The sequence below is a fragment of the Lactuca saligna genome, chromosome 3 (genome assembly GCF_052625555.1).
Source record: "Lactuca saligna cultivar CGN05327 chromosome 3, ASM5262555v1, whole genome shotgun sequence".
Lineage (NCBI taxonomy): Eukaryota > Viridiplantae > Streptophyta > Magnoliopsida > Asterales > Asteraceae > Lactuca > Lactuca saligna.
In genome coordinates, this window is record NC_136419.1 from 41,649,797 (window position 1) to 41,673,141 (window position 23,345).

General features: G+C 33.9%; 4 protein-coding genes across 4 annotated transcripts; all 4 read left to right on the top strand.

Annotated features, from left to right (window-relative positions):
• The first annotated feature begins 212 nt into the window (after positions 1-212).
• LOC145035414 (uncharacterized) lies at positions 213-1,529 on the top strand. Its single transcript, XM_078983958.1, has one exon. The coding sequence runs from the start codon at positions 213-215 to the stop codon at positions 1,527-1,529; it is 1,317 nt and encodes a 438-aa protein (XP_078840084.1).
• Positions 1,530-3,014: 1,485 nt separating this feature from the next.
• Positions 3,015-3,790, top strand: LOC145033603 (dirigent protein 4-like). Its single transcript, XM_078982187.1, has one exon. It carries the CDS (start codon positions 3,041-3,043, stop codon positions 3,605-3,607), a length of 567 nt encoding a protein of 188 aa, XP_078838313.1. The 5' UTR covers positions 3,015-3,040; the 3' UTR covers positions 3,608-3,790.
• Positions 3,791-5,792: 2,002 nt separating this feature from the next.
• LOC145035922 (putative amidase At4g34880) lies at positions 5,793-7,934 on the top strand. Its single transcript, XM_078984423.1, has 5 exons — positions 5,793-6,420; positions 6,586-6,800; positions 6,895-7,140; positions 7,216-7,414; positions 7,502-7,934. Exons 1-5 carry the CDS (start codon positions 5,911-5,913, stop codon positions 7,859-7,861), a joined length of 1,530 nt encoding a protein of 509 aa, XP_078840549.1. The 5' UTR covers positions 5,793-5,910; the 3' UTR covers positions 7,862-7,934.
• Positions 7,935-10,518: 2,584 nt separating this feature from the next.
• Positions 10,519-15,270, top strand: LOC145035415 (uncharacterized). Its single transcript, XM_078983960.1, has 3 exons — positions 10,519-10,747; positions 13,902-14,759; positions 14,825-15,270. Exons 1-3 carry the CDS (start codon positions 10,519-10,521, stop codon positions 15,268-15,270), a joined length of 1,533 nt encoding a protein of 510 aa, XP_078840086.1.
• The last annotated feature ends 8,075 nt before the right edge of the window (positions 15,271-23,345 follow it).

Sequence of the window (23,345 nt, forward strand, 5' to 3'; positions counted from 1 at the left end):
TAAACCGCGGTGCGGCCCCTCAAGACCGCGTATTCTGATTGGCTGGTCATTCTGACTGTTGAAATTGAAAGATTCTTTTTTTTTTTTTTTTTCCTTTTTTTTCTTTTTCTTTCCTATATATACACATATCAACTTAACTTTTTTATTCACAACATAATCTTCTCTATCTCTCAAAAAATATATATTTTTTTTAAATCACTACTCTCCCAAAAATGTCATCTTCTTCATCTTCTGAAGAATTTCAGACTATTTTTGATACCGCTATTGCGTGTGTTCAAATGACGGAACAAACATACAACGTTGTATGTAACAACGCAGCTGCAAGTTCTCAACAGAGAACACAAAGATACATTTACAGAAATCGTGAAGAAGCCAACCAACGTTTGGTACAAGACTATTTTGCAGAGAATGCCACTTACCAAGAGTATTATTTTCGTAAGCGCTTCAGAATGCTCAAAGGTTTATTCGAACGTATAGTTGAAGATGTAACGAGGGAGTGCAGTTTTTTCCAACAACGCCACGATGCTAGAGGTACACCCGGTTTCACTCCGTTACAAAAATGCACGGCGGCACTTTGTCAGTTAGCATATGGCATTCCGCCTGATGCGTTAGACGAAAGTTTTAGTATGTCTGCTAGGATAGCACAAGACAGTCTCCATTTTTTCTGCAAAACTGTCATTCAGTTTTATGATCCAAAATATTTACGTAAGCCTACACGTAATGTCATCTTGCAATTGCAAGCTCATCATGCTAGTGTGCATGGATTTCCTGGAATGCTAGGAAGCTTAGATTGTCTCCATTGGGCATGGGAAAATTGCCCTACAACATATCATGGGCAATTTACCCGAGGTGATCATGGTCACCCAACGGTAATACTTGAAGCAGTTGCATCACAAGATATGTGGATTTGGCATGCTTTTTTTGGTTCTCCTGGTTCGATTAACGACATCAACGTTCTTAACCGTTCACCAATATTTAACAACATATACTATAGATCCGCACCAGATTCTTCTTTTCAAGTGCATGGAACGCCATATAAGTATGGTTATTATCTGGTCGATGGAATCTATCCTGAGTATGCTGTGTTTGTTAAATTGTTTTCAGCTCCGCATGGTTCTAGACGAAAGAAATTCAAGAGAGCTCAAGAAAGTGCTAGAAAGGATGTTAAGCGTACTTTTGGAGCTCTGAAGAAACGGTGGTTCATATTGAAAAAACCAGCAGCTTATTTGGGCGAGGAAAAACTTCAAGAAATCATGTATACATGTATTATATTGCATAACATGATTATTGAAGACGAAGGAAGAGCGATATGTGCGTTTGACGAGGAAGATATCATACCAGAGACACAACCAATAGAAATTGGTGGCGAAGAGTATATAAACAGGAGAGCAGAGATACGTTGCACCGAAACATTTCACAATCTTCGCAATGACTTGGTGGAACACATTTACGAGGTTCAAAACATTAACCTTAATTTGGATCCACCGGATGACCCCGGAGATGAGTTCTCGGAGAACGACTTTATGTAGTTTCCTTTAGTTATTTTCTTTATGTTTTTTAAGTTTCTAGGGTTATTTAAATGTCATGTGTTTTTTTTTTTTGGTAACGCAATGTACTGTTTTTTTTTTATTTTCAAGTAATGAAGAATTATGTTTTTTTTTATTAAAATAGAAGGTATATTAAATTAAATTAGTTAAAAAAAAGTTTTATTAAATTAAAATACTTAAAAAAAACAAAAAAAATAAAAAAAAATGAAAAGTGTGGCAAGAAACCACACTTAAGTGGTAAAAGGTGACATGGCGCTGATGTGGTGGGGGAGGGAGTGCGGTTTCGGTGGCACCACTCCCTCCAGTCTTATTTCTAAAATTCTAAATATCAAAATATGCCCCACGACTGATTTTGGGTCAACTGGTAGGTACTTCATGACTTCAAACGGACACATATCCACACAATATCCTACATATCAAAAATTGAAACCTTTCTCCCCATCTTACTCATTTACCTGTGTCACACTCATAAAATGGCATTTGCATCAACCTAGCATTGCACAATGCCATTCCTCATAAAGTGGCAGTTGGCTATAGTTTCTGTCTGGAAAAATATTGTATAGTAAAGTACTGTTTAGGAAAGTTTTATGTGACAACATTTCAACAACCTGTCTATTTAGGAACCTAGTTCAACATCGAGCCCGTCGAGATTCATATTCACTAGTGTCAGACTCCCTCCCATTCAAACTGTGGGTAGAATATTAGATAACAAAATTTGAATTGTAGGATTGATTTGTAAAGTTAATTATTACATATCTTTTTTTAAATAATAGTATTGATACATTTTCTTTCTTTTGGGATATTTACTAGAATGCATATGCTTTAAATGCAGGATTATATAGATGCAATAATTGAGTTGTGCGTGTCAGCATCCAACCCGGCGATTGAATATTGAATAATGAAATTGTAATTTTAAATATGTTGATACTAAAAACCAATTTTTTAAAATAAAAATTATATTTATTTTGAAAGAAATTCCCTTTGATTTTATTTGTCAACTCTCGTATATATACATGTAAACTTAAACGGGTAATATAAATTATGTAATTTGTTTGCACGGGGGCCAAAGTGACAAGCTACAAGTTGACATTGAGGATAGATAGAAGAGAAAAGAAAAGTGTTTATTTAAGTATTTTAGTCCTTTTCTGAATATTGGTATGTCGGTATTCTTGTACCAAGTTCATTTTTTTTTTCTTCCAATAATGGCTTTATAAAAATGATATAGTTTAAGCTTTTTATGTTTTTTTTTTTTTTTCTAAGTTGACTTATTTATATTACTATAAGCGTGTGATAGTTTAATTTTATCTATTCTAGAATATTTTTAGTAAAGGTTTCTTCTGTAACTATAGCTAAATAGAGCATATGACATCATCAAAGACGACTCAAAAATAATAATAATAATAATAACAATCTGGTGCTCATCAATGTTATATATAGATAGAGAGATAAGAGAGTATTCCAGACACACAAACCCACACACAAAAGGTTCATAAATGTCAAAAGTGCTTGTCTTTGCATGTTTGCTTGTGCTCTTCACCGCCACCTCGCCGGCGGTGAGGGGTAAATATTACTCCGACAGCCACATAGTTAATGTGCCGGCCACCATAAAGAAAACCCATCTCCACTTCTTCATGCATGACATCCTTTCCGGCAACAATCCTTCCGCCGTTCTAGTAGCAAAACCTAACGGGACGGTGGTCCAAGAAGTTAATCTCCTCCCATTTGGGGCGGTTTATGTAATCGATGACTGGCTCACTGTGGGACCAGACCCGAAATCCAAGATTATTGGAAATGCACGTGGAATGTACGCTTCAACCAGCCGTGGGTCAGACTTGACCTTGTTGTTAAGTGCTGATTTTGAGTTTACGAGTGGTGGATTTAATGGGAGTTCTATAGGTGTGTTTTCAAGGGATCCGCTGGTGGTGGCAAAGGAGGTGGCGGTGGTCGGTGGCAGAGGGAAGTTCAGGATGGCTAAAGGGTTTATCTTGCTTAATGCCGTTTACTTTAACACTACAAATGGGGATGCCATTCTTGAATGCCATGCCACCATTTTTCATTAACAAACTAAAGAAAGAAATAAGAGCTAGTAGGCCAGGTTATGGAAACCCTAGCGATGATGTTGTGATAAAGTTAAGATTATATATATGTTTCTGAGGTCTGGTTTGGGTTTTTGGTAAGAAAAAAAATTGGGTCATGTTAATTTGTTCATATAAAATAAAATTGTATGAGAGTTGTCACGTACATATCATGGAGATAACGATCCTTTACATCAAAATAAGTCAAATCATTTATGAATGATTTTGGATTAATTAATAGATTGTTTATATTGGTAATTAAAGTTTTGATTTAAACAATATTACAAAAATATAAAGTTAACAAAGTTTTTACTAGCAACGTACTTGGAAGATCATTCCTATGTAATTTCGTATAAAATAAACTTTGTTTCTAGTTTACATGGTTGATTGATTTATTATTATTACTAGGTTACCACCCGTGGAAACCATGGGTAGGATAAAAAAAAATAAAACAATATTAATAATTAAAAATGGTAATAGAAAATCAAAGATTTAAAAAATTCAATTAAATTAATAAGATATATGTTTTGTTTAGACTTCTATATTAATTATTTAGAAATAGATTGTAATAAGAAGTTAATAACTTAGCTACATTTTTTTGTTATTTTGTCAAATTTGGTCCTTTGTTAACATGGAATTTTACAATAAATAGCAACCAAGTTTTACATTTTTCGTGTATGTTAAAAATATATGCATATAATATAAACTTATAAACCATAAATGAGAATATATATCAATTATCAATTAACCGTATATTTATGTATGTGATTAAATAGGCACTAATTATTGCTGAAATTAGCATATTTTTTATTGTGTCAAAGAGAAAATCAAACTGATTTTACCATTTTTGCTGTTAGTGATTTGAATCCGTGCACACACAGTTGATTAGTAATCAAATTTCCATCAAAATAGAATTTAACATGCAATCTCCATAGTGGAATTCCTATAATTTAGGAATACACTTTTACCTTCCAATTTTAATCCAAATTTCCAGCAAAAATAAATCAACTTAATTGCAATCTATATCATACCTTATATATTGAAATCTATATCAAAGAGGGGCAAAAATGATATTTAACATTGGATGAAATCAGTGTTTTTGAAGGGATACGTGGCATATTAGTTTCGTTTATTAGATAGGGAGATTATTAGATGTAAAATCGGTATAGATATTACACGGATTGATTAAACAAAAAATTAAATATTAAAATATAAATATTAATTATTTTTTCAAATAAAATTTGAAATAAGGAAAGAAGGAACCTATTAATTATAATTTCTATTACATTTATTATATTTAATACTTTATATATATATAAATATAGAAGTTTTATATGGCTTTTTAATTTAAAATTTTTAAAAACTTACAAATTGACATTTGGATATTATTTATTATTTCAAAAATATGATAAAATGATAAATGTCAAAACGCATGAGAGGTTGATACATATCAAAATTAATCTTCATTTATTATATATATATATATATATATATATATATATATATAGTAGGTGTGAGACCCGTGTATTATATGGGTTTATTAAAAATAAAATTTTAATATTAATATATAAATATGAAATATTTTATAATGTAATACTTTATATAACAGAATGTAATCTTCTGAAAATTTACTAAAGAAAATTAAATCGTCTGAAGTATTTATGAGAATTTATTACCAAATTAATAGTATGATCTTATTTCCTTACAGAATCAATTATAATTTTATGAAATTTTATTTAGAAAAAATGAAAATCTCAAAAAAATTATAAGAAAAATAAAAATTTTAAAATTCTCACAAAATAACAAATATCAAAATAAAAAACAAAATGACATGTACCAAAAAAAATTCATTTAAAAGATTATTATTATTATTTCTATTCTATTTAATTGCCTTCTAAGTTCCAAGTTCTAAGCGATTCACACAAAGTAAAAATATTAATATTCCGCAATTGTTTGGTTGTGTTTCGGACAAATTATAAATATTATTCCATCGTGGAAAACGTGGATCGAATTGTCTATTAATTCAAAAAAGTTCTCGATCACTATGGAGTGCCTGTGGGGCAGTAACATGTATTACCATACATTTGTAAACAAGAAAGATTCTACATGCTTTGTACATTCAATAATAATTAATTATATATGCGCCATGAAAGCATGATGAGACAGTGTTGGGGCCAACAAGTTTCTTACTTTCCTTCATGGGATAATTAGTTTAAATTCCTTTAAATCCCTTAAAACAGACACAAACCAAGAGGGCACAATCGATCCTCCACCATTAATTGAAGACGATGATACAGATTTTAACGCTGATTCTCCTGCTTCTGAGCATTGACGCCATTCAAGGCTCTGAATTTACCATAAGAGAAGCCACCATACCAGAGATTCAAACAGCTTTTAAGCAAAACAAACTTACGTCCAAGGATTTAGTTGAGTTTTACATTCACCAGATACAAAAACTCAATCCCATCTACAAAGCAGTCATCGAAGTGAACCCAGATGCACTTCACGAAGCTCAGAAAGCCGATGAAGAACGTAAAGCTAATGCCCCAAAGTCCCGTTTAGGGCTACATGGCATTCCCATTTTAGTCAAGGATAACATTGCAACCAAAGATAAGCTTAACACAACTGCAGGATCTTACGCGCTTCTTAAGTCAGTGGTACCCCGGGATGCTGGAGTAGTGAAGAAGTTGAGAGAATCAGGGGCCATTATACTTGGAAAAGCAAGCTTGAGTGAGTGGGCCCATTTCAGAAGTTCCAGTGCACCTAGTGGCTGGAATGCTAGAGCTAAACAAGCCGTTGTAAGTTCCCACTAAAAATTCGGCAAACTAAGTTGATTCAACATACAAAATTACTGTTTGATTAATTTTACTACATAGATGACACTTTCTTGTTTCCCTGAACGTAAAGTTAAGTATGTATCTAATTACTTGTATTAAATTGAAGGAGTTTCTGAATTTGTGCAGAACCCATATGTAGCAACTGCTGACCCATGTGGTTCAAGCACTGGATCAGCTATATCAGTTGCAACAAACATGGTAACTGTATCACTTGGCACAGAAACAGATGGATCGATCCTATGTCCTTCAAGTGCTAACTCGGTTGTAGGAATCAAACCCACTTTAGGTCTCACAAGTCGAGCAGGAGTCATTCCAATTTCCCCTAGACAAGACACAGTTGGGTAAGCCTATAATATCGATAAATTTATCTATTTATACCTGTTCTTTAATGATGATTTTGCTTACCTTTTTTGTCGCTCGTCTTGGCAAAAACAGACCGATGTGTAGGACAGTAACGGATGCTGTGTGTGTTCTTGATGCCATTGTGGGTTACGATAAAAACGATGAAGTTGAAACCAGAAAAGCTTCAAAGTTTATTCCCCATGGTGGTTATCTAAACCACCTAAAATCTGGTGGGCTTAAAGGAAAAAGGTTAGGGATAGTGAGGGCTTATCCTAATTTCGGATTTGGTAATGATACTGAAACTTTGAGTGAGTTTAAAAAACATTTCACAACATTAAGGTAAGCATTTCAACGTTTTTTTCTTCATTGTACTTTTAAATCTACATCTAACAATGTTACTTTGTGTTAAACAAGACAAAACGGTGCTACTCTGGTTGACAATTTGGAAGTCCCCAACTACGATTATATCATGCCATTAATGGTCCTTGGTGAGGGTATAGCACTCTCTGCAGAATTCAAGATATCACTGAATGCGTATCTAGAGGAGCTAGTGGCTTCACCTGTGAGATCTTTAGCAGAAGTGATAGCCTTCAACAAGAAATTTGCTAATGTGGTAAGTACAAATCATGTGGTCATGTTCATGTAATCCAAGTTTTCTTTATGAAAAGAACACCATTTAATTTGTTATAAATATTTTTAGGAAAAGCTGAAAGACTACCCACAAGATATATTTTTGGAAGCTGAGAAGACAAATGGGATTGGAGAGTTAGAGAAGGAAGCATTGAGGAACTTGACAAGAGCATCAAAATTAGGGTTTGAGAAGTTGATGAAAGAAAACAAATTGGATGCACTTGTAACACCATATTATGGATCTACAGCTCTTGCAATTGGGGGGTATCCGGGAATTAGTGTTCCAGCTGGGTATGATAAAGATGGGGCTCCTTATGGTATTTGTTTTGGAGGGTTAAAAGGTTCGGAGCCAACATTGATAGAAATTGCTTATGGATTTGAACAGGCTACTAAGGTCAGAAAGCCTCCACCAATCAAGGATCAGTTGTGACTTATGATCATTATCTCTTTGTTTAAATAATATGGCATTATTCTGCTGTTGAAAACTTAAACGAGTTCACAAATATGGACTATACATAGCTATCTTATCTTAGGTTATGTTTGGCAGACTAGCTGAAAAGCTAGCTGTTAGCTGAAAAGCTAGCTGATGGCTGAAAAGCTAGCTGTTAAATAAAAAGCTAGCTGATAAAAAATAACGTTTGGTAAAACTAGTTGAAAAGCTAGCTGAAATATATAAAATTACATACAAGGACATGTAAGAATATGTGTTTCTATAATTAATTAAGGGGTGTATTTGAAAATTTTTAAAAAAGCTCCTAAAAAGCTAGTCTAAGTAGCTTTTCAAAAAGCTAGCTTATAAGCTACTTTTTGGCTTACCAAACACGACAATATAAAAAAGCTCGAAAAATAAGCTAGTTTATCAGCTAGTTGTTGCGCGCCAAACACAGCCTTATTGTCTCTCTTTCCATTCAGCAACTCCTACTCCTGGTTGTATATGGAAACAACACATAATTTTGAGGTTACTACTATTATTATTATTACTAACCCATATAATACATGTTTTTATTTTTTTTAATTAATATATTTTGTTAAGCATTATATGTTTAATAATTTACAAAACTGAATTTAAAAATATATATATCAATATTAGTTGTGAATGAATCAATTTTTGCAAGGTTTCTATAAATTATCGTGAATTCAAAAAAGATTGGTTGAAAATTATGTTTTTTAATTAAGAAAATCAATTTGAATTTAAATTCAATTTAATACATTAATTGACAAATTATGTGAGAATTTATGGAGACATTTAAGTTTGATTATTTTCTTTATTACTATATTTTTAGATTGAATTCTTTTATAATTTAATTTAAAACACCATAATTTGCCAAGTAGATTTAAATGAAATTGAAAAAATTAAAAAAAAAAATATCATGTGATATATTGAATTAGGTGATAAGATATGTCAAAAAACTTTTATTTATTAGGTAGGATTTTTGTTAAGGTTATCTTGACTATTATTGGCATGCAGCTATCACGAATAAGTTACCAACATCAATAGCTTTCAAAAATGCATTTATTCATATATCTGTGTTAGGGTTTGGTGATGGTGGTTTTGATTAGAGAAAAAGAGGAAGAGAGGAAACATGAAATTACAAGGAGTTGGATCTCCAACCTGATACCGGAATTGTAGAAAGAGATGAGGGTGGGATGTATTTGATGCCAGTTTTTTTAAAGGCGAGAGTGAGGGACTGTTGTGGTTGGTAGCTGACATTGAGGTTAGACAGGAGAAAGATGGATAGGAATGGAAATGAGTTGTATCTGGTTCATTTGGGTAACAATTTTCAAATAGTTGGTTGGAGCGGTAAACAAAGAACTCGTAGGTTGTCCGGAAAACTATGCATTTAGGGTTGTAAATTTTTAAGATTTTAAGACATTTTATGCTCAAGAGGCTTTTGATTATGTGCAAATTCATATTATAAAGTTAGTAACTTAAAATATATTTAAAAGTGTTACTATACTAAAATAACAACTTACATCGCAAACAAAATGTCGAAATTGGGGTTGGGTTCGGGTGAACCAGCCAATGATACGTCCATTTGTAGGGTGAGTATTTGGACCGGACCGAACTGAACCCGACCAAAACGACTCACCGGACTCGGAGAATATTGTAGACTGTGGACCTGACCGGATGAGGCTTACCGGGTCTAGGTTCAGGTTTTCCAGTTCTTAGACCTGTTTGGACCGGTACAACTTTACATGCATACAATACAACTTGTTAAAACGCGTGTTTGGGTGTGATACAAATCGTTAAATGAATATATTGTTGGGTTTGATACATTACAACTCGTTAAAATGAATATTTTTTGGGTTTGATATAGTACAACTCGTAAAAATGAATATGTTTCCGTTTCATGCGTCATTTGGACCGGTCAAAGTTTGATTGTTTATACTTTATACCATTTTTTTGAAGGATTGTAACTCGTTGAATATAACACCAAAAACAACAAAATCGTAGTCTAAAATAATCTACAAACTCTAAATTACACGTTGGAAGAAACCACATGTCAATTTGACTTAAAACAAATAAGATATGCATGTTTAAAGAATTTCACAGAATACAAAAGTTTAAAGTTCTTGCTGAACTACTGAAATATTTTAACTTTGATATCTCCTCTTTGAGGGATTGTAACTCATCAAATATGACACCAAAAACAATAAAATGATAGTCTAAAATCATCTATAAATTCTAAAGTACATGTTGGAAAAAACCGCATGTCAATCCGACTTAAAACTAATGAGATATTATTGTTTAAAAATTTTCACAGAATACAAAAGTTTAAATTTTTTGCTGAAATGCTGAAATATTTTAGCTTTGATATCTCATTTTTAAAATGCGAAATAAGGGATTGGACGTCGTCATGTATTCTTTTGCATTATACTTTAAAATGCGAAGTATGAATGCAGAAATAAGGGGTTGGATCTGAAAACCATTGTTAGATCTGAAATAATAAACCCAAAAGTAACAGTCGTCAATATGAATTTGTGTTTTTGAAAAGCAAGTATGAATGCAAAAGAATACCTGACGACGTCCATTTGTGTGTATGTAAGAGACGAAACCATGCCAAATCTAAAATAATAACCCCAAAAATGCGTTTATCCACAAATGAACGTCGTCTGGTATTCTTTGATGGTGGTTTTAAGCAGAGAAACAGAGGGAGAGAGGAAATGCAAAATAAGGGGTTAGATCTCCAGCGTGATACCAAAATTGGAGAAAGAGATGAGGGTGCGATTTCTTTGATTCCGGTTCTTTTTGAAGTCGAGAGTGAGGGACTATTGCGGTTAGTAGCCGGCTTTGAGGTTAGAGAGGAGAAAGATGGTTGGGAACGGAAATGAGTTGTATCTGATTCATTTGGGTAACAATTTGTTTGTTGGAGGGGTAAACAAAGAGCTGGTAGGCTATCCGGAATACTATGCATTTAGGGTTGTAAATTTTTAAGATTTCAACACATTTTATGATCAAGAGGCTTCTAATTTATGTATAAATTCATATGATAAAGTAAGTAACTTAAATTATATCTAAAAATGTCATTTTACTAAAATTACAACATACATCGCAAACGAAATGAATCCAATTTGGGGATGGGTCCGGGCGAACCAGCCAGGGATACATCCTTTAGGGTGAAAAATACGAATGAAATGGTTATTTCCAAGATCAACAAATGAATCTAATTTGGATCTAATTTGGGGTTGGGGTTAGGTTCGGATGCATTTATAGAAATTTGTTGTTGATTCATAGATAATAGCTAAAAACAATCATAAAAACATTAGTAATTATATATATATATATATATATATATATATATATATATATATATATATATATATATATATATATATATATATATATATATATATATAACAAGTTTCTTGAAGACTGATCATATTTATTTAATTTATATAATTGCCTTGAAAAGGTTCCATTTGAATGGGAATGAGGTTAAGCTAAAATCACAAACAAATTGTTATAGCACTAATAAATTAAACTAATTTAATTCAAAAAAATGTATATAAGTAAAAGAGCTGAATACCTATGGACGATAAAATGAAATTATCATCATCCTCGTGTATCTATGGTGAGGCGCGACTCGAGTCTATTCTTGAACTACTAATTGACTTGCTCCATGTCTCTTTGTTTGCAAAACTACAATTTAACAATGCTCCATGTCTCTTTGTTTGCAAAACTACAATTTAACAAAAACACAGGGCCGGCCCAACTACATGGGTAAGTTGGGCTTAGGCCCAGGGCATCAAAAAAATGGGGGCATATTTTTTATCCAGCAAGTCATAATATATGTATATAATTTTGGCCCAAAAATTAAACCCAATTACTCCAATAGTCCAGCAAGTCAGCATTAGGGCATTCCGATTCAGCGATCTTGAGCTTGAGCGCCAAGTGAATTAGCGCAATCGGGAGATGAGGAGTCGGGAGATGAGGAGTCGGTCGACCAACGTTCGAATGGATTCAACGTGTTTGTTGTGTGAGCATCACCAATTTAGCCGATGCGTTCAATCAATAAATCTTGACCTCTCAATTTCTTATTCAATCTTCTTCTCAATTTCTTATTCAATCAATCAATCTTCTCTAAAACTTATAGCCTATACGTTCAATCGAGGAAACCAACATCTGATTTTTGATTTGATGATTTCTAATTACCAACAACAAACGAAGGGAAGTACGAACCAGTGAAGAAGGCAAGAAATCAAACACAGCTGTGAGTTTTCTTCTGATTGCAATTTGCTAATTTCTATTCTTCATTCTGATAAACTCGAATTTTGGGTGAGTTTTCTTCAATTGACTGTGAGTCTATGAGTTTTCTTCAATCATTGTTTCTTTTTTCTTAATATGATTAATTGAATATTGTGATTTGTTGTTTGAGTTGCAGATTTGGAAATTGGAATTTTCAATTGTTTTCAAATAGAAAACGAAGTGAACCACAGTTTCTGAATTCTCTTTTCAGTTCTCATTTTGTGCTCTTCAACTTATTAGAGTAAGTTCTCTATTTTTCTTCTAATGATTTTTTTTTATTTCTGTATGAACATCAACCACAGTTTCTGAATTATCTAAAGTTTTGTTTTTGTTTCTGTGATGTGAATCAGGACTTGGGACTTGGGAGGCTGATTTTTATTTATTTTGAAATCTTGAAAGGTATATATTTATTTCATTGTAGTGTTACTACTTATTAGTCAGTAGTTGTTGAAAATGGATTTGTATTTCTGATTGTATGTTTTAATTTTCAGATTATCGGCATCTTCAAAGTGGGAAATAAAAATGAAAACTTTGGGCAGGTTGTATCTTTCTTTGCTTAGCTTTTATAACTAGAATTATTGATTTTTTTTCTTTGCTTAGCTTTTTTCTTTGCTGATTTTTAAATATGTTTCCCCGAAAACAACCATCGGGTGCTCAAAATAGAAAACGAAAAAGAAAAGAACAAGAAGAGGCTAATCAATTAAGAGGGTCTTTGAATAAATATTTTGTTAGAAATCAAAATTCCAATGATCCGGTTAATAATTTTAATGTTCCACCTAGTACTTCCAATGATTCGGTTGATATTTCCAATGATTTTGAAAAAAAATGATTTTTTTGATAAAGATAAACCAAGTGATTTTAATATTTTTGATCCTAGAGTATGGGATGATTTAGATTCAAAAAATGAAAGATTTACTAATAGAAAAAGGGCCAAATAGAGAAGTTGATACCAACACAATTTTTCCAAAAGATTCACTTGTAGATATTTTTCATTTGATTTTTTCATTCGGAAATTAAGAAATGGTGATTCTTTTGATAGAAAATGGTTAGTATATTCAAAAGAACTTGATAAAGTTTTTGTTTTTGTTGTAAGTTGTTTAAAACTATTCGAACTAAAAGTAGTTTGGTAACCGAAGGAATTAAAGATTGGAAGCATCTTAGTGAAACATTAAAACAACATGAAAATAGTTCCGATCATATGGATAATATAAGAACATGGAATGAAACGCGAATTAGGTTAAATAAAAACGAAACAATTGACAAAGAAATTCAAGAAATGATAAAAAAAAAAGATACCGAACATTGGAAAGAAGTTATGGTTAGAATTATTTCTGTTGTAAAATGTTTAGCAAAAAATAACTTGGCTTTTCGTGGTACAAATGAAAAATTTATGAAAACTCAAATGGCAAATTTTTAAGTGTAATTGAATCAATTGCGGAGTGGGATCCGGTAATGAAAGAACATTTTCGAATGATTCAAGACAAAGAAACACATAATCATTATCTTAGTCATAAAATTCAAAATGAATTAATTGAAATGTTAGCATCCAAGGTAAAATGTGCAATTATAAAAAAATCAAAAGGGCAAAATATTTTTCTATAATTCTTGATTGCACTCCGGATGCTAGTCACCAAGAACAAATGACTTTGATTATAAGATGTGTAGATTTGGAAAGTGTTCCATTAAAAGTTGAAGAGTTTTTTTTTAGAGTTTTTAATTGTAGAAGATACATCCGGTCTTGGTCTTTTTAGTGTTTTAGAAGATGCCCTAAAATCTCTTGATTTGGATATTAATTATGTTCGTGGTCAAGGGTATGATAATGGGGCAAATATGAAAGTTAAACACCAAGGTGTTCAAAAACGATTGCTTGATATAAATAATAGAGCTTTTTATATGCCTTGTGGATGTTATAGTTTAAATTTGGTTTTGTGTGATATGGCAAATTCTTGCCAAAAGGCAAAAACTTTTTTTGGTACACGTCAAACGCTTTATAATGTTTTTTCCAATTCAACCAAAAGATTGAGTGTTTTACTTGAGTTTGTTGATGATCTAACACTTAAATCATTATCAGCTACTCGTTGGGAAAGTTATATTGAATGTGTTAAAGCAATAAAAACACAATTTTATCAAATAAGAAAAGCTTTAAAAAAACTATCTATAATAAGTGATAATGGACAAGTGTGTAGAGATGCTGATTCACTAGTAAATGGTGAATTTTCTAGTTTTGAATTTATTTTAAGTTTAGTTATATGGTATGATATTTTGTACAAAATTAATTTGGTAAGCAAAAAGTTACAATTCAAAGAAATGCTTCTTAATGTTGCTGTAAAAAATTTAGAAGGGTTAATTAATTATTTTGAAGAATATAGGGAAAGTGGGTTTGACTTTGCTATTAGTGAAGCAAAAAAAATAGCAAATAGTGTTAAAGTTAAACCCGAATTTCCTCAAAAACGCAATAAAAAAAGAAAACAACATTTTGATGAAATTCCAAATACCGAAAGAGAACACCAATCTTCTCAAGAAGCATTTAAAAGAGATTATTTTTTAATTCTTGTTGATATGGCTCTTGTTCAATTGAAAAGTAGATTTGAACAAATGCAATATTTTGAATAGATATTTGGTTTTTGTTTGATGGTTCCAAATTAGTTTCTTTAGTTGATGATGAATTAAAGAAATGTTGTTTAAATCTTGAGTCCAATTTGAAAAATGGTGAAGATTATGATATTGATGGAGATGGTTTATTTATTGAGTTAAAACTTTTGCAGAAAATGTTGCCGGATGAAGCATACAAAAGTCGAAGTCCTTGGACATCTATTCAAATAATGGAGTATGCAAGAAGAATGGATATGTTCCCTAATGTGTTGGTTGCATATAGGATATTATTAACGGTGCCAGTTACGGTTACTTCCGCGGAAAGAAGTTTTTCAAAATTGAAGCTTTTGAAATCGTATCTCCGAAGTACCATGACTCAAGAAAGATTGAATGGATTAGCAATTTTAAGTATTGAAAGTGATTTTCTAAAAAATATTGATTATTGTAAAATAAGAGATGTTTTCGCTTTAAAAAATGCGCGAAGACATCGTTTTAGGTGATTTTTTGTATATTTTGGTTGTGTTATTTGTTTGATTATAAAAATTACTGCATTTTTTATATTAGAAATTACTACATTTGTTTGATTATATGTTTTTGTTATTGTACGTTACACATATAAGGGCATAATTTTTTTATCTCGCCCCAGGTAGTAAAAAACAATGGACCGGCCCTGCAAAAACATATTATAGAAAATATTTATATAAAAATATCTTGGCCATTAAACGACGATATATAAAAATATTTTTAACAATCTCAATTTCATCCTTTTGTATTATAGCATGGACATAAGCTTTTATATATGTGAACGATGTCATCGACTTGAACCTTGACACTATCCTTTTTTTTATTGGGATTGGGATCCAATGTATGTTGTTTCTAGGTTGATCATGCTATATAGGAAACAAGCTTAAATTCCTAGTCAGCTACCTTAAGTTATAGCTCACATGTAGGTATGATCTATGAACACTGTAACATTTTTAATTAGCACACTATAAATATAATACCTTGTTAGGTGGATATTCGATCAACCGTCCACTAGAACTACAACTATAGCCGGGAAAAGTTGGGCTCATGTCGACCCATGGTACCGAGCCTCTAATATAGTTCACATTTTTATAAAATTCATCGCGAAACATAGTAGAACCTATGATGTTGGATACCATCCGTGATTACTCGCCGAAATTCGAATTAGCGAGTTTTCCTTATTTAGACCATAACTTTCATATGCTTGCTCGTTTTGGTCCTATGAAAAATATTTGTTACAACATTCAACTATAATTAAATAACAGGATTATTTACCAAAAAATCAAAATGTTCATACAACATGGTTTACGTACATAGCAGTGAAGCTCAAATCCAAACCGCACTATAGGGATGAAAGTGGGTCCAAAACCGGACCGGTTTACTCAGAACTAGAAAACCCAAAACTCGGAATGAAGGATTATAAGAACCGAGAACCAGACCAGTATACGGTAACCGGTTTCGGTTTGGTTCCGAGTATCAAATCGGGTATAGTGGGTATGGAACCGATTGGAACCAGAAATTGCTACTTGGAACCAGTGTAACATTCTGGTTATTTAATAAATAAATAGATAAAAGTTGATGAACGAATAGTCGCCCTAAAACCATTAATGTTTAGCGGAGAGTTGTTTTCGGGGAGCCAAATGATATATTTTAGACTTTCGGGGGTCAAAGTGTAATTTCAGGATGTATTTTGTAAAGATTTTTAGAAGTTAGGGTGTGTTTGGTAATTATTGGACTTAGAGTGAAAGGATTATTGGAATGTGAGGGTTAAATCGTAACTTCTGGGACTAGGATTGTAATGAATCTTGGATGTTGGGGACTGCTTTGTAAATTGTAGCCTTGAATTGAAAAAGATCTCATGGGGAGGGACAAAATGTGTTAAGTGTGCAAAACTCTTGTATGGAGCTGGACTTAAATCTCGTCACCTTCACTCCATGGAACCCTAACCCTAAAAGAAACCTCAACCACCACCATCACTACCTTCATCCTTCCAGCCGCCTCCCTTGCCTGTTGAAGCCGGAGGACCACCGAGATGCCACCGTCGTAGTTCCTTCCGCCTGTGAAGCCTAGAACCCCAACGATCAACGTTGTGACTATGCGTCACCATGCTCAGATGCACCCCGTTCTTCTTCTTCTTCAGTTCGTCTGGTTTGTTATCATTCATGACTGAAGTTCTGTTGTTGCCGACAGCATCGACTGTAACGCCGCTATTGTTGTCGATTCGTTGTATGCCACAGGTGTGATTGGGTTCATTTAATGAACTAAAGATGGTCATGTGTGTGTGCTTCTTTTGCTGTTGCGTATATCATGCACTATGTGTTTGATGGCCAATAACCGTGAAGAACCACCATGGCCGCCAACCATGGTGGTTGCCATTTCCGTCACTTCGTTTCCGCCACCAACTACCGTGGGGGGTTGTGTGTGTGTTATGGTGTTTATGTGCATGTTTTGCGTTGGTTTAGGGCTATAGGATCTTTTCTTGGCTGGGGATCTGAAGAAAGACCCCCTCCCCCCCCCCCCCCCCCGCCACCACCATGAGGTGGTGGCTGCCACTCTCTATCGCCGCCTGCCGCCACAAGGTGATTATACGTGTGTGTGTTTATAGTAGTGTGTGTGTGTGTGTTTATTTTGGGAATTATGTTGTAAATTTTAATCGGAGTAGGAATAATAAAAATGAAAACTCATAACCACCATCGTAAGGTGGTGGCTACCGCCACCAGTCGCTGTGTTGGGTGGCGGTGTACCTTGTTTATGTTTTGACTCGTTTGGGATGCTTGGATAAAATGGACTAGACTCATAACCACCACCATGAGTTGGTGGCTGCCGTCGTGAGCTTCCGTTAATCACCATTACCAGAGGTGGTAGTGGGTGGTGCCCACTTTATGAAACCCTAATAGGCTTTATGAGACCCTAGTGGGCCTAATAAAGCCCTAATTAATCCAAGGACTTAGTTTTGGGCCTATTGGGCTATTATTGGGTTGAAAACCCTAATTAGGGGTTGGAAAACCCTAATTTTAGAATTAGTGGTTTGGACTTATCAGGACCCGCATTATGGACCATTGCAATGAAGTTATGACTCAAGCCCGATTTCATTGTATGTTTGGACTTAATGGACTAAGTCCTTAATGGATAAAATCCTTCATGGGTTAAGTAGGAACACTTAACCCTAATTGTCATTTCATGTGAAAAACCCTAATTGGGTTTGGGTTCTTGTTGGGCCATTTATTGGACTAAGCTGATGTGGGCCTTTATGGGCCAATTGGGAACATATTTATGGATTAAGGAAATTATTGGGCTTTAGGATAAGACCCATTAGAGAGGCTTAGGCCCAATTTGTAATATTTGGGCCATATGTGGGCTGTAACTGTTGGGTTTTGAGCAATCTAATACTTCCTAAGTGTGCATGCAACCCTAATAAACCTTGGATCTATGTTTGTCTAAATACATGCAAAATAATAATTTTCCAAGGTTTATAACCTATCTAACATGGCATGGGGAACATTTCAACATAAAGAGTTAGAAGAGATTACATACCTTTTTGATGAGTTTGGTTCTTGAGGAGTTTGAGGGCCAAGCACCAATAGTGTGAATGCCTCAAATGGAATCACAAAACACCACAAACTCTTGGAAAACTTCGAGAGAGTGTATACACTTGTATATTTCGGCCACACACAAGCTCACACACACTAGTTCACTAGTTACACTAGGGCACCATTTCATGCTCCATAAGCATGCTTGTATTTCGGCCACACACAAGCTCACACACACTAGTTCACTAGTTACACTAGGGCACCATTTCATGCTCCATAACCATCATTTTCATGAATCGGAGAGAAACCTTATGACACTTAGATTTTATGGTGTATGAGTTCCTATCCATGTTAATTTGTCAAAACCATAATCACAAGATAAGGTTAGTGACAAATTCAGCCTTACATGGATTAAACTTGTTCAATCTTAATTTCTTGTCACCTTGGTAGCACAAGGCCCACCAATGCTTCCAAGTTGAAATCTGATAACTCACATGCAAATTCAACTTATTTGAAGTAGGTATAGAAATAAGAATTATGTCAACACGATAGGTTGCAAACCTTAAGTCGTGTGCTAGTGATAAATTACAGGTTTTACTCTTGATTAAATCTTGAAACTCTTTCAGGATCTTTAAGGCTCCCACTGTCCCCTTGACATATAAGTTTCCCCAGTCAAGAACCATTCCTTGACAAAATAAATATTCAAGGGATAGTGCGGATTCTTATCAAGACTAACACTTCACACAATTGGTCTTAGTTGGTATTTGTCTCATCCAAGACATCGCAACTTACCAATCTCAAATGTACAAGAGTAGAAAATATTTTACTCTTACATTTGACTAGTGTTAATAAATCTTCCTTTATGTCACTCAAGGTTACAATCTTGGAGTAAGACTCTAAGAATTGTTTTGGAACGAAGTATGACTCATCTTCTTGATTTTAACCAATCCAACAATTCATGACCTCTCTTCTTAGCCATAACAATGCACTAAGACGTCCTTAGAGTATGAATTTGTGATATGGTTTCTGTAACGCCCGCAGATCCGGGCTAGTCAATTTAGAGGCAATAGGGGTCAAAAATGACTTTTCAACAAAATATTATTTATAATGAATATTCTTAACCAAGTTTTAGAATATGTCACAAGGTTTCTGTACATATAAAGAACACCGAAATCCGAGTTATAACGAAGAAGTTATGGCCCGCCGAAGTTTTACGGCAAAACCGGCACGGCATCGGAAGACGTAAATAGTGAATTTACGATAGAAGACTTTTTAGCCTTAGCAATCTAAAAAAAAGTCTTAGAATATGTTAAACTAAGAGCGTCGATAAAAAGAACGCCCAAATCTGACTTCGTATGAGGAAGTTATGATTTTTCTAAGATTCGGCTTAGCAGTGTACAGCCCGAAACTCGAATTTTAGTTCGAGCGGTTTTTGGCTTACGTGAAATAAATGAGAGTTGAAGATCTCATTAATAGGAACTCAACGGTAAAAAGACAGACGAAAACGGAGTCCGTATGAAGGAGTTACGAATTCTTCGCGGTCATTTAACAGTCTAAACGCCTTGTACTGTTAAATTTAAGATCGGTCGAGAATTAGCTGACGGAGTCAAAATGAAAGTTGTAGATATTATTTTTACCTACGCGTGGATATAAAGAACGTCAAAAACGGAGGTCGTATGTGAAAGTTACGGATTTTAGAAGTCGGAAGTGTGTTGTGCGAAAATGGGTGATGTGGCACAATCTTGGCCATTGCTTTCTCCCCAAGTCTTGCCACTAGATGGTGACATGTGGCACCAAGTTCAGCCATTTTCACCCTATAAATACCACCTCTCCCACCCTCATTTTCTTCACACCTTTCCCATTCTTTCTTCTCTTTACTCTCTCTCTAGAACCTCTCTCTAGCCCCGAAATCCCCCGAAAAGCCTAGGGAACCTCCCTAGCACGAGGCGGAAGCCCCGGAGTGCTCGACGGCTCCGAGAAGAAGAGCTTTTCGGCTCGGAAACGCTGCTCCAAGCAAAGCCTGGTTTTCTATAAAACCCGCTGTAAGTGAGCTACGCCTACACTATTTTTAATATAGTTTTTATTTAATTATATTAACGTTATTAAGGACATATAATAAATACTTGGGCTATTATTATGGGTTATATAAGTATTTTTTTTAACGCTTATATAATAGTAATAATAGCTAGACTATTAATTAGTCTCGGCGAATAATAGACTAAAATCTATTGGTGATAATACTAGGTTTCGTCGAAGGAAATTATTTTAAAGTAAGCGAAGCGCTGTCCGAGTACCGAGTCACCACCTTCTCAGGTGAGTGCATAGTCCCTTTCATGAACATGATTTTAATACAAGTATTGATTGAAATATTAATTATATGTTTATGTGCGAGTTAATTGATGTTGCTTGAAATTCGTGTTAAAGAACATACCTGATTATATTTGATAATTTAGGATAAAGAGTAGACCTAAATTAAATATGAGGAATATTGGGTAGTATATTCTCACGAGTACAAGTGAATTAAACTCAGAGAATAGAAGTTAGTATATGTCACTTATCCGGGAGTATGGATTAGACATAGTCATTGTCCCTAGTCCAAGAATATGGATTAGGCATAATCATTCGTTAATCCAAGAGTATGGATTAGCTATTGTCCCTAGTCCGAGAGTATGGATTAGGCATAATCATTCATCTTTAATCCGAGAGTATGGATTAGTCATTCGTCCCTAGTCCGAGAGTATGGATTTGGTAAATTCGTTCATTTCTGATCCGAGAGTATGGAGTAGGTAAAAACGACTAATCTTAGGTCCGAGAGTATGGATAGCCTCGTTGCGAGGATCAACGGGGTGGGATAAGAGTTGTTTATATATATGTATGGTGAAATTGTATATTTTGTGAATTTTAAACTATATACATGTGCTCACCAGGTTTCCCAACCTGACCCACTCAGTTTATTTATATCACAGGTGTTGATATGAAGTGACATTACACTGAGAGATTTAAAGAGATGTAGACCACTAGTGTGAATAATTGTAAGTTTTGTTTATGCTTATGTTCCTGTATTAACGATGACATCCCAAATGTTTTAAAATGAAATAAATACGTTTCTTCGAAAATGTTTTAATAACATATTTACCATGTTTTTCTGGGAACAAATTCCGCAACCTTTTTATAAAATGAAGTACTCTGATTTTTATAAAGCATAAACAAAATCGGTCTTTTCTGGCCGTGATTTTGGGGATGTCACAGTTTCATAATCATTAAGATGATCATGAAATATGATACTAAAGTACTCTCCCATCCTTTCAGATTTGAGAAACTTTTATCTTTCTGCCTAAGTTGATTCTTCTCATTTGTTTTGCCATACATTGTATCATTTCCAATGTTACAGAACTATACTTAACCTTATAAGTATAATCATATTTACTAATCTTTAGTAAATCATGACAAATCAATCATTGTGGTGGACCTTGACCAGCGCACACCCAGTGTACCTAATTCCTTAGTCCTTAAATTAACTCACATATACATGTGATCAAAGAATTAGTCTTAATTTTCAAAGATGAAAATTCTCATTCATCATACAATACAACTTGTATGATTCCAAGTTTCTGTCCAATTGAAACTTGGGTGATGAAAAACTTTCTTCATTTGGTAAATTCAGACACTACCACAAATGAAAGAATAAAATCCACTTTCCAATATTGCTATTACTGGAAACATATAAGCAACAATTTTCCATATATGCCATTGTAAGGATATTTTTAAAATAAATAAAATTAAAACCCTTTTTTTTTTTTTTAACTTTGCGGAAAAACTTATCCTTACAATCCACATGAAAACCTTGTTGTTATCTATTCATAAGCAATATATTATAACTCTTAAGTAACAGCTCAAAATTCTGATTACCGAACCATGCGATCAAAACCCACCTTCGCAATCAGAATCAACATATACTTACTTTAAGCTTCCTATCTTTTCTTTTGATTCTTAAAACATCAACATGTGACCCATTCACATTATGTAATGAGAATCTCCAAATAGGAACTTAATAGAGTTAGTCAGTGGACTTTAACTGAAGTAGAGTCAAACTTTTTGACTTGGTCAATCTTATGATCTTTCAGGTAAATATGGCAGCTTCACAATCAGTGCCCCTTCCTTTGGCAACAAAACACATGGACCCTTTAGTAATGGCACATGAGACTATCTCAGAATTTGCCTTTCTCTTTACTATTTGGTCAATCGATTTGACTATAGCCGATCCCTTTCCATTGGGAAGAGAAATCTTTTTCTAGATATCCAATGTTACCATTGTCAATGTCCATTTAAGACTTGGGAAGTTGTTCTTTTAATCAAATTTGCTTTACTGGTGTTCCAAATCATTGTTGATTCCACCACGCCAAGCAAATAGATAAGACCATTAAGGGTCATGTCATAGTCTGTCCCATAGTAGTCCCAAAGAGACTCACTATGTTACTAAGAAAGTGATTGAGCATCCAACTTTCACGAGACTTTGACACCCAACTCTCCCGGCTTGTCAATATGTGACTTTATCTCCAAGATGTGAGCACACATAGACTATGCTTGCCAATAGGGATTGAGTGACTTTAAACTTTTCAAGAACTTGTGGGTGAGGGAGAATAATTGGAGGAGGTGGAGGAAGTGAAGCATGATGTTGAGGAACACCATCTTCAAGAGATTTGGGAAGATCATAGTTGTCTGAACCAGACATCTATAATGGGAGAAAATCAAGTTAGTTGATTCAAAATCCTTAATATAACACCCAATATGAGATATTAAGGCTAGGAACCAACACAATATTTTATAATTTGGAAGAGGGATGCCGTAATCCAAGCTATAAAATATTTGAAGGTAGGCGAATGACGATTCACCAATTTCCACCATGGAAAAAAGAAATGATTTTATTAGGTTTTAATTGGATTTGAAATTCCTAGATCTTTTGAGATTCATTGAACTTTTCAATGGCATGTTTCAATCTCGAGTGTGCCCTCTCAAATTTT

Excerpts from the sequence above, each read along its gene's own strand:
- LOC145035414 (XM_078983958.1), top strand. The coding sequence starts at position 213 with ATGTCATCTTCTTCATCTTCTGAAGAATTTCAGACTATTTTTGATACC.
- LOC145033603 (XM_078982187.1), top strand. The coding sequence starts at position 3,041 with ATGTCAAAAGTGCTTGTCTTTGCATGTTTGCTTGTGCTCTTCACCGCC.
- LOC145035922 (XM_078984423.1), top strand. The coding sequence starts at position 5,911 with ATGATACAGATTTTAACGCTGATTCTCCTGCTTCTGAGCATTGACGCC. Across the intron at positions 6,801-6,894 it reads CCTAGACAAGACACAGTTGG|ACCGATGTGTAGGACAGTAA; the intron begins GTAAGCCTATAA and ends TGGCAAAAACAG. Across the intron at positions 7,415-7,501 it reads ACAAGAAATTTGCTAATGTG|GAAAAGCTGAAAGACTACCC; the intron begins GTAAGTACAAAT and ends AAATATTTTTAG.
- LOC145035415 (XM_078983960.1), top strand. The coding sequence starts at position 10,519 with ATGCGTTTATCCACAAATGAACGTCGTCTGGTATTCTTTGATGGTGGT. Across the intron at positions 10,748-13,901 it reads GGTTAGAGAGGAGAAAGATG|AAGATACATCCGGTCTTGGT; the intron begins GTTGGGAACGGA and ends TTTTAATTGTAG. Across the intron at positions 14,760-14,824 it reads GGCTCTTGTTCAATTGAAAA|TTTCTTTAGTTGATGATGAA; the intron begins GTAGATTTGAAC and ends GTTCCAAATTAG.